This window comes from Eucyclogobius newberryi, unplaced genomic scaffold (genome assembly GCF_026437365.1).
Source record: "Eucyclogobius newberryi isolate DKJ021-1_F unplaced genomic scaffold, fEucNew1.0.hap1 SCAF_13, whole genome shotgun sequence".
NCBI classification, from domain to species: domain Eukaryota; kingdom Metazoa; phylum Chordata; class Actinopteri; order Gobiiformes; family Gobiidae; genus Eucyclogobius; species Eucyclogobius newberryi.
In genome coordinates this window covers 20571611-20585203 of record NW_027315757.1, presented here as the reverse complement: position 1 = coordinate 20585203, position 13593 = coordinate 20571611, and the positions used below count along the sequence as shown (strand labels likewise).

At 44.2% G+C, this 13593-nt stretch overlaps 1 protein-coding gene across 1 annotated transcript in view; it reads right to left on the bottom strand.

The window, feature by feature from the left end:
- Positions 1–13593, bottom strand: part of mrc2 (mannose receptor, C-type 2) — a 63296-nt gene that overhangs the window by 26880 nt on the left and 22823 nt on the right. The window contains exons 6-11 of the mRNA XM_072442888.1: positions 13076–13219; positions 11651–11842; positions 10392–10546; positions 9203–9307; positions 1955–2070; positions 1732–1880 (exon numbers count right to left, since the gene is read on the bottom strand). Of these exons, the coding sequence (XP_072298989.1) occupies positions 1732–1880; positions 1955–2070; positions 9203–9307; positions 10392–10546; positions 11651–11842; positions 13076–13219 (861 nt within the window). The remainder of the gene's footprint in view (positions 1–1731; positions 1881–1954; positions 2071–9202; positions 9308–10391; positions 10547–11650; positions 11843–13075; positions 13220–13593) is intronic.

Sequence of the window (13593 nt, the reverse complement as noted above, 5' to 3'; positions counted from 1 at the left end):
CATTAAATACATTAATTTCAATCAACGTGATGCAATGAGTTGAGTGTGACAAGAAGCTCTAAGTTCTTATTTTATAATTATTATTTTTTTGGACTTGAATGTGCTTATAAAATGAACAAAATAATTAAATAAAAAGTATATAATAAACGGAAAAAAAATAATGTTACTTTTATGACTCATTCAAAAATGTAGTGGAATAAATAGTACAGATACCCGAGAAGTCTGTGTAAAGTACAGACACCAAAGTACTTGTTTTTGCACGTGGTTACTTCCCACTGCTGGAAATGTCCAAATTGCTCATTCATAAAATTTCATCACATATATTTTCCCACAACCTTTATCAGCTCAAGCTTGTAGTACATTCTGATTCGAGACAGAGTTTTTCATACTCCAGCTCTGCCATTTCATCATTGTTCTTCACGCAAACATCTGAAGATCTGACAAAAGACAAAGCCCACAGGTGTGCAACTCTCACCGCTTTGATCCCGTGCTTCATTGTGACGCTAAACATCGCAAAGATAGAATTTAACCAATTACAGAGACGTGCCACTGTTCAGAAGCAGCACATGGCTTTAGTTACCGTTTTAAAGGTGCAATATGTAACTTCTCTGCTTATTTTGAGTGATAATAAACACTTGTAAATGAGCAAAAGCAAGACAGATTTTAGCTTGGCGCCATATTTAGGTACTTTCCAGGCAAAGCAAGAACATTTCGACTGTAAAAAATAATCTTAGGTGTATTGTATTGTAATCATAATTATATTAAAAGCCATTTCACAACAAAGACAGCAACATTATTACATAAACAGAATAAACTATTTCTGGATTTCATCATATTCTCAATATAGAAGCCTTCAGACACCTTATTTAATCTTTTATTTGGTTGAAAACGCATCAAAAAGTCTCAATAAACAATATAAATAACTGTTGGTTACAGCCTCCACCTGAAAAGTTACAGGGTGCATCTATCAAATAATTTTAAAAAGTCTGTGCCATGCTATAAAATCAAAATTGTGCTCTAGGTTCTAAGAAAACAGTGATGTTGCTTTTTTGCATTACTATTTAGCATTTTTGTATAAAATCCACACTAACATAAACATAAAAAACTGTATTAAAGCTTCTAAAAGTTGATTTTTTTCATCCAAGTAGGGACTAAACATGCAAATTCACGGCTTTGGCGTCAGATAAAGGTCCCATGATGTAACGTTTACACTATAATTGTGCGACTGTAGAAAATAAACCCAAAAAAGCACCTGGGCTCAATCAAGCAAGTATTCTGGTGAACTCAGAGGCCAATATTGGATTTCATTCAGGAGTTTTGGATCAGAGGAAGCAGTAAATGTTGTTAATTTAGAGATTTAAAGGGAAAAAAGTGAGAGGAAAATGTGAAGGTTTTGAGGTCAATCCTGGACATCTAAGTAAGTGTAAGTTTCATTTTAGTCGTTTAAATTCTTTCCATAAATCTTTGACCGATGCCTTCATAAAGTATTTACCGTTTCCTCACCTTCTGCAGTTGGATCCCTGCATCTGGCAACGCAATTACCGCCTTAGAGTCCTTGGGCAAGACACTTTAAGCAACTCGCTACCAGTGTTTGTACAACCGGTGCTTGTGAATGGGTGAGATTTTGCTTGGTGCTTTAATCCCGACTCCCCAACAATGACAGATTTAGAACGATGTGTGTCGTTATGTTCAGGACACACACGTCTAATACTGACAGGTTTAAATCTTTACCTGGCTGGTCTCGGTTCCAGTTGGTGTACGTCACTTCGTCACCGCTGAGCCAGTGGTACGAGCCAGCTTTGCCCCGGTCGTGGAGCCCGATCCAGAACGTGTCTCCCGAGCGGCCGAACACCAGGCTGTTGGCGTAGGCCTGATCGAACCTGCGACGACAACAAAAAGAAGGCGTTTTAATGCAGTCAGTTGAAATACAAAAGGTTCCAGTGGCGTTTGGTACCTGTTGGTTATCGTAACCAGCGCGGCCCCTTGCTCCTCGCAGACTTTCCTGGCTTCGTCAAACGCCATGAGATCCTCCACGACCCAGTAACAAGCCGGACTGTGCCACTTCCAGCCCTGAAACGACACAAAAGCAGAGGGCAATGAGCCAGAGAACCACAAGTCCTCACAGCGGCGGTGGTAAAGAATCCACTCAAACTAATCTTGGTGATCATTGGTCTCGCAATGTCTTCTTCGGGCAAAATGGTCATGATTTAACCTGAAAGCCGGCGGTTCGAGCCCGGGACATACTGTTGCCGTGTCCCTGATCATGACACCTCACCCACCTGATGTATGACTGAGAGTGTTTTTTTGTTTAGTTTAGTTTTTTACAAAGAGAATGTGATTGAAATCCCCCCATAGCTGCAATCCAGTGCGTCCTAAACAAATGACAACGCAAACAATAGTTCTGTTTGAAGGTTTTTGATTGCATTTGACCCATCATTCCACCTGTGCTGCTGAAATACAGTACTCTTTGGGGTAACAAACAAGCAGCAAAAAACAACTAATTTACACACAAAAAAAGAAGTCAGGTACCGCAGTTTTAACAGTGAATTTTATAATATTTTCCATAAGTATTTGTACTCATTTTGAGCTTTGTACATTTGTTCCAAACCGCTCAAATTAACAATGTTTGTGTTAATTTGTTTTTTGAGCTATCTCTTGAATTCTGCCTCCATTTTATTCCTTTCATCATGAAGAGTTTATCCTGTGCAGAATCTTCACAGTCGGCGCTTGAGTAGCGTTAGCATTTAGCCGCACACTCCGTCCTTTATCTTAATCCTGACATCGCCCACTGTTTTCTGCATCTGCCCCGCCCCGACTCTCACAGACGGGCTGTCGATTTGCATTTGACCCCTCCTTCAACCTGTGCTGCCGGGTCAACCTGCAACAGCGCGGCGCTCCGGGACACATCCCCAGAGTCTTGTGCTAGGCTTTGGTCGGAACCTTAGCCGGAGGATAGCGCGTGTCTTGGATTGATGGGGGGGGAAGGAACCCACCCATACACGAACACGCAACAACTCCACTACCTTTACTTTCAGCATCGTTGGCGACATCTGTCAAGCAACGTTTCGTCTCATGCAGAAAGACAAGTTGGACGTAACGGTAAGAGACATGCCGGAGAGACACAGGTTTTTCTTCATCTCTTTCTTGAATTGGCCTTTCCTCCAGGCCTCTGTTTGTGCTGCCAGTTGATCTGCTGACAGTGCAGACGTGTACACCGCTCCTCCGGCCCGCTGCAGGTCAACGAGGTGACGAGATACTGCAGTTACGTGTGAGCCAACGAAGGAGAGACGGGGGAGAAAGAGAGAGAGAGAAAGAAAGAAAGAGAGAAAGAGGCTCCGCTGTGTGAGTTCAAACCACATCTGGCCCAGAGACACAGACCTCTAAGTGTTAAGCTCAGTCCAAATGCAGATTTTGTGCATATTTCAGGCTTCTGCGGCTTAGATTGAGGGGCAGATGATGCAATCGCAGTTCAAATGTTCTTCTCGGGGCATGTTTTTGAACCTGAGCCATTTCGCAATCGACAATGAGCAGCAATAATACTATACTATGCAAAATGAGAATATCAAGTAGGTTGTATCACTTTTTGGGGCGTGCGTGAACTTTAATTATGATGTTTGGCACGTTTTAGTGTGTTTCTGATGTAAGTTTAGGATGTTTCTTTATTCATTTTGTCAACCACAGCCCTCTCTAGCAACAAAAAAAACATATGCAGATATCAGATCAGCACATGAAAAGGTTGATGGCACCTAAACATGTTGTGTGAAAGAGATCATTTAAGATAAAGCTGCTAAAAACTGGAGTACCTGATTGTCACACCGCAAAAGGAGGAAATGGCGTTTTACTCCATTTTTTGCACATTTTTTTGGTGATTTTTTCAGACAGTGTAGACATTTTTTTAATACGGTGCAAGCAATTATAGCAGTGCTTTTAATTGTATGTTATCATTGCATGCATCAGTGTGCAGACTTTTTTCATAGTTTTGGCCGGGGTGCGACTTATATTTCAGAGCGACTTATATGATATTATTCATTATTTTCACACTGGCAACCGCATTTCACATGTTGATTATTTTCACATGACAACCACAAGAGGGCGCTCTAGGCTCTGAGCGACGCAGAAGAAGAATCTGCACTTCCTCTACCTCCAGAGTTTGTGGAGTTGTTTAGAAGTGACACAGAGGAAGAAGAATTCAGTGGATTTAGTGATTTGGGGTAAAACTGATGCTTTGGTAAACTTGTTAGCATGTTCTTTATGCTATAGTTATCTGAATAACTGTTAATATGTTACGTTAACATACCAGACACTTACCACAGTTCTGTCTGTGCCTCATGTAGCTGAAGGTGTTAGCGTTAGCATACGTACACCTATTCACCATGTTCTCTCATCTGTTATTATTTTAAATTGCATTTCAACCATGTTCTTGGTTTTGGGTTTTATTAAATACATTTCCCCCAAAATCGCGACTTATATCCTCCTTCACTCCCCATGTCAGCCACATCGTCAAGACCTCATACTTCCACCTCCGCCGCATCGCCAAAATCCGACACTGCCTCACCCTCCCCGCTGCTGAATCCCTCATCCATGCCTTCATCTCCTCCCGCCTCGACTACTGCAACTCCCTCCTCACTGGCATCTCCTCCCATTCCCTCCATAGACTCCAAATGGTCCAAAACTCCGCTGCCCGCCTCCTCACCCACACCCGGTCCCGTGATCACATCACTCCCGTTCTCTGCTCTCTCCACTGGCTCCCCATCAAGCAGCGCATAAACTTTAAAATACTCCTCCTCACCTTCAAAGCTCTTCACCACCTTGCCCCCCCCTACCTGTCTGACCTCCTCATCCCCCACCGCCCCACCCGAGCTCTCCGATCCTCCTCCTCTCTCACCCTGACTGCACCAACATCCCGACTCAAAACTTTTGGCGACAGAGCATTCTCCCGAACAGCACCCCGACTCTGGAACTCCCTCCCCCAACCTGTCCGCCACTCTCCCTCACTCACAACATTCAAATCCCGCCTAAAAACATACCTCTTCACCCAAGCCTATGACCTCCCCTACCCCTAGCCTCCTCTACCCCATTGCCTACTCTTCTACCCCCTGTTACATCCCCATCTTTTTCTCTCTACTTCTTCTGTCTTGTTCATTTTATCTGTATATTAATGTGTATTGTACGTGTTGTCCCCCCCTGTCTGTAAATACCCCCCCTTTTTTATTATGTTCAGCGTCTTTGGGTCACTGAAAAGCGCTATATAAATAAAAGTTATTATTATTATTATTATTATTATACTCCAGTGCGACTTATATATGTTTTTTTCTTCTCTATTATGCATTTTTTGGCTGGTCAACTTATACTCCGGAGCGACTTATAATCCTGAAAATACGATACTTTTTGTACTAATTTTGAGCTTTGTACATTTCTTATCTGCTCCAAACCACTCAAATTAACAATGTTTGTACTCATTTGATTTTTGAGCTATCTCAGTTATAACTTTAAATTCTGCCTCCATTTTATTCCTCTCATCATGAAGTGTTAATCCTCTGCAGAATCTTCACAATCGGCGCTTGAGTCGCGTTGGCATTTAGCCGCACACTCCGTCCGACACGGCTTTATCTTAATCCTGACACCGCCCACTGTTTTCAGCATCTGCCCCGCCCCGACTCTCACAGACGGGGGGCGATTTATCACTCCCTGGAGGTAATGGCCCCGGACCAGTGCGGGTCAAACGTCTCGAAGGTCGACCACAGTAACATCACTTAAGCAGTCGGCGTGTTTGGTCTGTCGGCGTCTGGAGGCGGCTCGTCTCGGGGTCCCGGGCGCGTCTCACCGTTACGAGGGCGCGGCAGATGACCCACGATGCGTTGCCGCGTGAACAGACGGTCGTGAAGATCCATTACCCCCCAAAAACAAATGGACCGTTCCAAAAGCGGATCATTGTCGAGCGTAACAGCTGAGAAACGGCACGGAGCGACATCAGATACGCACAGAATAAATGTAAAGATATAAATATGACACAGCTGAATGAACAGAAGGACACACGGAGTTATGGAGGAGTGCAGGGTATTTACTGCGGAGGAGAGGAAGTAAAACATGTGTCATCTGTACTGGAGGAAATGTACTGAGAGTTTTAGTAAATATCTGTCCTTACGATGTCATTCAAAAGCAAAATTCATCACAGCTATTACTAATACAATGACTGTTGCTGCGATAAGTAAGAGAAGAGAGAGAATTGAGATGTTTTACGGTTGCACTCGCACAAACCACGTCAAAATTGGAACTAAACTCGGACTTAAACCTGAACTAAACCTGAGACCAAACCAGGTTTCCACCAGGATTACACTGAGCTCAAACCAGGACCAAACCAGGACCGAACAAGGACCAAATCAGGACCAAACCAGGACCAAACCAGGACCAAACCAGGACCAAACAAGGACCAAACCAACACCAAACAAGAACCAAACCAGGACCAAACCAACACCAAACAAGGACCAAACCAACACCAAACAAGGACCAAATCAGGACCAAACAAGGACCAAACCAGGACCAAACCAATACCAAACAAGGAACAAACAAGGAACAAACCAGGACCAAACCAGGAATAAACCAATAAGTATTATGAAGTATTTGAGTAAACGTATACATTTTCATGTATTTGTTTGTTGGTAAATATTGCACCAGACATTATTCAAATAAAAATCATCTAATTTTCAAAGAAAACTTCACGGAGACGATCCCAGCTTCTCTTTTAGTGCCAAAAACTGCAATTATGAGTTAATTTAAGAGTAACAAACGTGTTGTTAATTGACAGAGGAGAAGCTTGACTTTCATCTGGAGGAAATTACCAGCAGTAAAATCCCAGATGTGGATGACTTTTCCAGATGTCACCCTCTGTCTGTGCGGCACGGGAGCAGGGCACGTTACAACTTCACTTTCAGCACAAACGTCTCCTTTAGAAACCGCGGGAAATGCTAAAATAGTCGTTACTAATGAGAAAAGATTTGCAATATCGTTTTTTAAATCACGATTCAGTCCACAGTGCACATTTTAAAAACATCCAGGAGCATTGACATAGAAGAAAACACGGAAATATTACCTGCTAAGCTAACAAGACAGAAATTGTTAAATTATTGTTTTCGAAATGATTTAACTCTGGGCTGAGTTTAGCTGATAAAATAAACTCATTTATTGTCTTTTATTCTTACTGTGATACTGACATTTAATTTCAGTTTGTTCATTTTTGACATCTCTATTAAAAAAAATTGTCTGAAAACTTAATGACGAATTGATTTGAACTCAAATATAGAGCTCTCTTAATTTCTAAGGACTGAAAGAATAATTAAAATTTTAATTAACATAGTCAAGTTTAGGGTTTTATGAATTTGTCATGAAGTTTTCCAACTCAATGTTTTTAATAGAGTTGTCAAAAATGAAGAGACTAAAATTAAATATCAGTATCACAGTAAGAATAAAATACAATAAATCAGTCTTTTTAGGTCCTGGTTTGGTCTTGATTTTGTCCTTGTTTGGTCTTGATTTTGTCCTAGTTTGTCCTGGTTTGGTCTTGATTTTGTCCTGGTTTGGACTTAATTCGGTCCTGATTTTGACCTGCTTTGGTCTTGGTAACAAATTAATTCAACCTTAAATTTGACCATGTTGGTCGGGAGCGGGTGGTCGGGTGCGGGTGTTCGGGAGCGGGTGGTTGGGTGCGCGGGGTTGGGTAGTCGGGTGTGGGGGGGTCGTGAGCGGGTGGTCGGGTGCGGGTGGTCGGGAGCGGGTGGTTGGGTGCAGGTGGTCGGGAGCGGGTGGTCGGGAGCGGGTGGTCGGAAGCGGGTGGTCGGGAGCGGGTGGTTGGGTGCGGGTGGTTAGGTGCGGGTGGTCGGGAGCGGGTGGTCGGGAGCGGGTGGTTGGGTGCGGGTGGTCGGGTGCGGGTGGTCGGGAGCGGGTGGTCGGGAGCGGGTGGTCGGGAGCGGGTGGTTGGGTGCGGGTGGTCGGGAGCGGGTGATCGGGTGCGCGGGGTTGGGTAGTCGGGTGTGGGGGGGGTCGTGAGCGGGTGGTTGGGTGCGGGTGGTCGGGAGCGGTTGGTTGGGTGCGGGTGGTCGGGGGCGGGTGGTCGGGAGCGGGTGGTCAGGTGCGGGTGGTCGGGAGCGGGTGGTCGGGAGCGGGTGGTCGGGTGCAGGTGGTCGGGTGCGGGTGGTCGGGAGCGGGTGGTCGGGTGCGGGTGGTCGAGAGCGGGTGGTTGGGTGCGGGTGGTCGGGAACGGGTGGTTGGGTGCGGGTGGTCGGGTGCAGGGGGTCGCTCATGAAGGAGAGTCGTGGGTGGCGGGGTCGACATTGAAGAAATAGCTGACATTTTTGGAGGCGCACACTGTCCGAGGGCGAGAGAAAAGGGGGAGTGATAACGCTTTGAAAGGAAAAGATGGATGGACTGTGTAATACAAACTCACAGCGAGGACAAAGGGACAATAAAGAAGACTCAGGTCAAGACGGCCACACAAAGAGGAAATATTCCAGTAATGTGCGTCGTCGCACATCTGTCCACATGGATCATATACAGTACCATCTTCCTCGATATGTAAGGTGTATGACAACAAGTGCACATAGGCTACTGCAAGTTAGTCACAGCTGCCCTGGGGCGGACCGAAGGAGTCGGCGAGGCTGCCAATCTGCGCCATCGGCCAGTCAAGCACACACCACGGTCGTGTTTTTTTTTTTGCTATTTCATTTTTTATTAGAACATAGAACAAGAAAAACAACAAAGCAACAACACAACAAGAGTTTCAGCTCTCTCTCTCTCTTTCTGTCTCTCTCTCTTTCTCTCTCTCCTTTTTTTTAACGCTATAGCGTAAAACACATACTTTGAAGACGCACAACTACAGTAGGTGATGGTAAATGCATTTTTTATTCTGTAGGTGCATTTTTTAAATGCACCTACGGAATAAAAGTAGGAAATAAGGGAGTGGCATAAAAAAAGAAGACGAAAGAAAGTATAATTAGAGCATTATGTTCAGAATAATTGTCCCATGTTTGTAAATGTGTCTGTTTATTTTCAAGTTGAGTCCTGAGGTTATTTTTTCCATCGTGCGTACGCCTGTTAGGATATTATGCACACAAGTCATTTTGTAATAATTATTGCCCAACACCGCTCTGGAAAAGTCGATAGATCGTCACAGCAAAGCACAAGTGAAGCAGCTGAGGTGTCTCTTTACCTTCTTGCAGTCCTGGTGCTGAGGTTTGCCGTCGCTCTTGGTCCCTGGTTTCTTGCAGATGGAGGGCAGGGTCAGGTTACAGGGGCTGTCGTCCCAGCGGCCCTCCTGTGAAAGCACAAGAGGAAACCGCTTTCAGTATGACACATTTAACAAGAGTGGAAAGTACACTTTAATATTCAAAAGACGTTTCACAGAAGAAAACTGAACCAGGTCTAATTTGGACATGGACTGAGAAAGTCATTAAACTATGGCTAAAGATGTAAACCAGGTCGAAAACAGGTCGAAAACTGGTCTAATCAGGACCCATGAAGAACAAGCCTAGCAGGGGAAAAACTGGACCAAACTAAGAGTAAACAAGGCCAAAACTAGGTTTAAACCAGGTCTAAACCAGGACTAACCCAGGACTAAAACAGGTCTAAACCAGGACTAACCCAGGACTAAAACAGGTCTAAACCAGGACTAACCCAGGACTAAAACAGGTCTAAACCAGGACTAAACCAGGACTAAATCAGGACAAAACTAGGTCTAAACCAGGACTAAACCAGGACTAAAACAGGACTAAAACAGGTCTAAACCAGGACTAAACCAGGACTAAATCAGGACAAAACTAGGTCTAAACCAGGACTAAACCAGGACTAAACCAGGACTAAACTAGGGCTAAACCAGGTCTAAACCAGGACTAAACCAGGACTAAACTAGGGCTAAACCAGGACTAAAACAGGACTAAAACAGGACTAAAACAGGTCTAAACCAGGTCTAAACCAGGACTAAACCAGGACTAAACTAGGGCTAAACCAGGACTAAAACAGGACTAAAACAGGACTAAAACAGGTCTAAACCAGGTCTAAACCAGGACTAAACCAGGACTAAATTAGGATTAAACCAGGACTAATTAGGACAAGAACAAACCTAAATCAGAAATAAATTGACCATGGACTGAACAATGATAAACCACAACTAAACCAGGTCAATTGAATCAGCTTTGTTTCTTTGTTTGTTTGTTTGTTTGTGTATTTATTTATTTATTTTATTTATATTTTCAATTCTTTTACATTGGATCAAGTAAACCTGGATGTCAAAGGACCATTATACTCTGGGAGAATTTACCGCCACCAGACTCTGTTTATTGAGGTGATTATCAGCAAAGGCTTGAAAAGGTGAAAGGTGAAAGGTCAGGGGTGTGACTCACGGGGCCCCAGATGGAGACGCAGTCCTCCAGCGTGTTCCTAAAGTTGTTGGGCTCGTACGGGTGCCAGTGGGTGAAGATGACGGGCGTGTGGTCGGTCCACTGGAAGTCCATCTGCATGTTCGTGTCATGGAGGCCGATCCACAGCTGCTCCACATCTGAGAGAGAGAGAAAGAGAGAGAGAGAGGGGAGGAGGAGAGGGGGAGGGGGAGAAAGAGATGAGAGAGAGAGGGGGAGAGAGAGGGGGGTGAGAGAGGGGGGAGAGAGGGAGAGAGAGGGGAGAGAGGGAGAGAGGGGGAGGGGGAGAAAGAGATGAGAGAGAGAGGGGAGAGAGGGAGAGAGGGGGAGAGGGGGAGGGGGAGAAAGAGATGAGAGAGAGAGGGGGAGAGGGGGAGAGAGAGGGGGAGAGAGAGGGAGAGAGAGGGAGAGAGGGGGAGAGGGGGAGGGGGAGAAAGAGATGAGAGAGAGAGGGGGAGAGAGAGGGGGGAGAGAGAGGGGGGAGAGAGGGAGAGAGAGGGGAGAGAGGGAGGGAGGGGGAGGGGGAGAAAGAGATGAGAGAGAGAGGGGGAGAGGGAGAGAGGGGGAGAGGGGGAGGGGGAGAAAGAGATGAGAGAGAGAGGGGGAGAGGGGGAGAGAGAGGGGGGAGAGAGGGAGAGAGGGGGAGAGGGGGAGGGGGAGAAAGAGATGAGAGAGAGAGGGGGAGAGGGGGAGAGAGGGGGGGGAGAGGGGGAGAGAGGGAGAGAGGGGGGAGAGAGGGGAGAGGAGAGGGGGGAGGGAGAGAAAGAGATGAGAGAGAGAGGGGGAGAGAGAGAGAGAGAGAGAGAGAGAGAGAGAGAGAGAGAGAGAGAGAGAGAGAGAGAGAGAGAGAGAGAGAGAGAGAGAGAGAGAGAGAGAGAGTTAGAAAGAGATAGATATAAGTTGCTCTGGAGTATAAGTCGCACCCCGGCCAAAACTATGAAAAAAGGTGCAACTTATAGTCCAAAAAATACGGTATTCCACAGTTTGGCATCGAAGCTCTGATAGGAATGTGTCTTTTGAGATCTTGTTATACTTTGCGGAGAAATCAACTTGGGAAAAATAGTATAGTAATAGTAGTAATAGTAGTAACAGCGAATAAGAGCAAAAAGACCTAAAAGCGCGTAACTTTGACTTGGTAACAAATTGGACGATTTGCTGTCTCGCGGCAACGAGAGGAATAATGACGCTAACTCTAAAAACGATGTCCATGAACAAATGAAATGCGGTCGGACGGAGGCGATCACCTTTCTTGACGTTGGCGAGGACGAACTCGAGCTCGGGCAGCGTGTGGAGGCTGACCAGGTTGGCCTCCATCTTCTGACAGTTCTTCTGCGCCGCGTCCCACTCCGTTTTCTCCGAGTTCAGCTTGTAGCAGCCGGCCTGGAACGAGCGCCAGCCCACGTCGCAGTCGTAGCGCTCGTCGTCCGCCCACGAGTCTGAGAACGGGACCGTAGTACACGCTAGTACACGCTAGTACACGCTAGTACACGCTAGTACACGCTAGTACACGCTAGTACACGGCTTTACACGCTTATGTTATGTTCAACCACTGACAAGACAAGAACTTATTGAGATCAGGATCAAGTCAAGAGTTGGTCGGTCGGTGTTACTAGTTGCTGTTTTAGTTGTACTTTTTGTATTGTTTTGTACATTGTGTAACTAGTAGTATTTAGATCCAGTTTAATTCTGTTTTAGCCCTTTTTAAGTCCTGCTTTCGTTGCGTTTTAGGTCTGGCTCCAACAGTGGGGCAAGAGGAAATATATAACTTTTCAAATAGATTCAGTTTTAGCGTTATGACGTCTCAAAGTAACGTTGTATTTGCCATAAGTACGTGGAGGATTCTTACCATCTCATAGTCGGACTTGTATTTTCACGTTTTACCTTGACATGTTTCGGCTGATTTAAACCAATTTTGGCGCTGACTGTCTTCCTACTTGGAGCAGACAAAAAAATACAGATCCGTCCAAAATGTATTGAAACGTGAAGATCTAAGGAATCTGATTACTGACTTAATCATGTGCAATACTGACTTAATCATGTGCAATACTGACTTAATCATGTGCAATACTGACTTAATCATGTGCAATACTGACTTAATCATGTGCAATACTGACTTAATCATGTGCAATACTGTCATACTCATACGCAATAATGTCATAGTTATGTGAAATACTCATACGCAATAATGTCATATTCATATAACTGCTGTAAATAAGAGTGTTTACGTTTGCCACTATTATTATTGTTATTTTTGTCTTATGCTATTTTATTTTTAATTTTAATTTCTATTCCTTATTAAGAATATGAGAGGTTTTGTCTTTAAGTGTTTTGTTTATAAGAGTTTTTCAATTAAGAGTGTTTTTTTTAAAGCTTCTTTTTAGTATCTACTTGCGTTGCAACACTAAAATTTCCCCATTCTGTGGACAAATGAAGGCTTATCTTATCTTAACCTAATTGGAGTAATAAGACCATTTTTAAACAGTAGGGTTGGGTCCTGTTTGCGTTTAGCGTTGTTACTGTCGCCGCCCCCTTCCACTGGTAACTGGGGAAAAATATAAGTATAAAAAAAGTAGTGGGAACTGCAGTTTTAGGTCATCAGTGGCGTGTGGAGCTCTTGTGGTGCTTGAAAACAGTCACACATTGTCTGTGCGGTCACGCTCTGTACTGACCGGTGGTGAAGGGGTCCAGCGTGGCGTTGGGTCTCTTCTTGCAGACGTACGGCAGCGCGTCGGAGCAGTCCCGGTTCTGCCATCGCCCGGACGACTCGGTCCGGATCGCCACGCAGTTCTCCTCGTCCTCGTGGCTCGGCTGGTCTGGGACAACAAACAATAAAATATATACTTAATAGTTCAGTGAGTTCAGTGACTTAATCTGTTGGAAATGATAAGAGGGCTGTGTAATGCATTCAAATGTGATAGTTGCGCTAAAAATCACACAAAATCATAAAGTACAATATTAAATTAAAAAAAAAAGTGTTTCAATATTTTTGCAACTTTAAGATATTTTTCATGCAATTGATCTGTGTTGCCAGGTCAAACATTGTAAAATAGAAGGGAAAATAATTGCTTTAATTGCAAAAAGCAATCAAGAGGGCATTAAAAAAAATAAAAATAAAAATAAAAATTCAAATATTAATAATAATAATTTAAAAATTGAAAATAATAAAATAATAATAATAACGATTCAT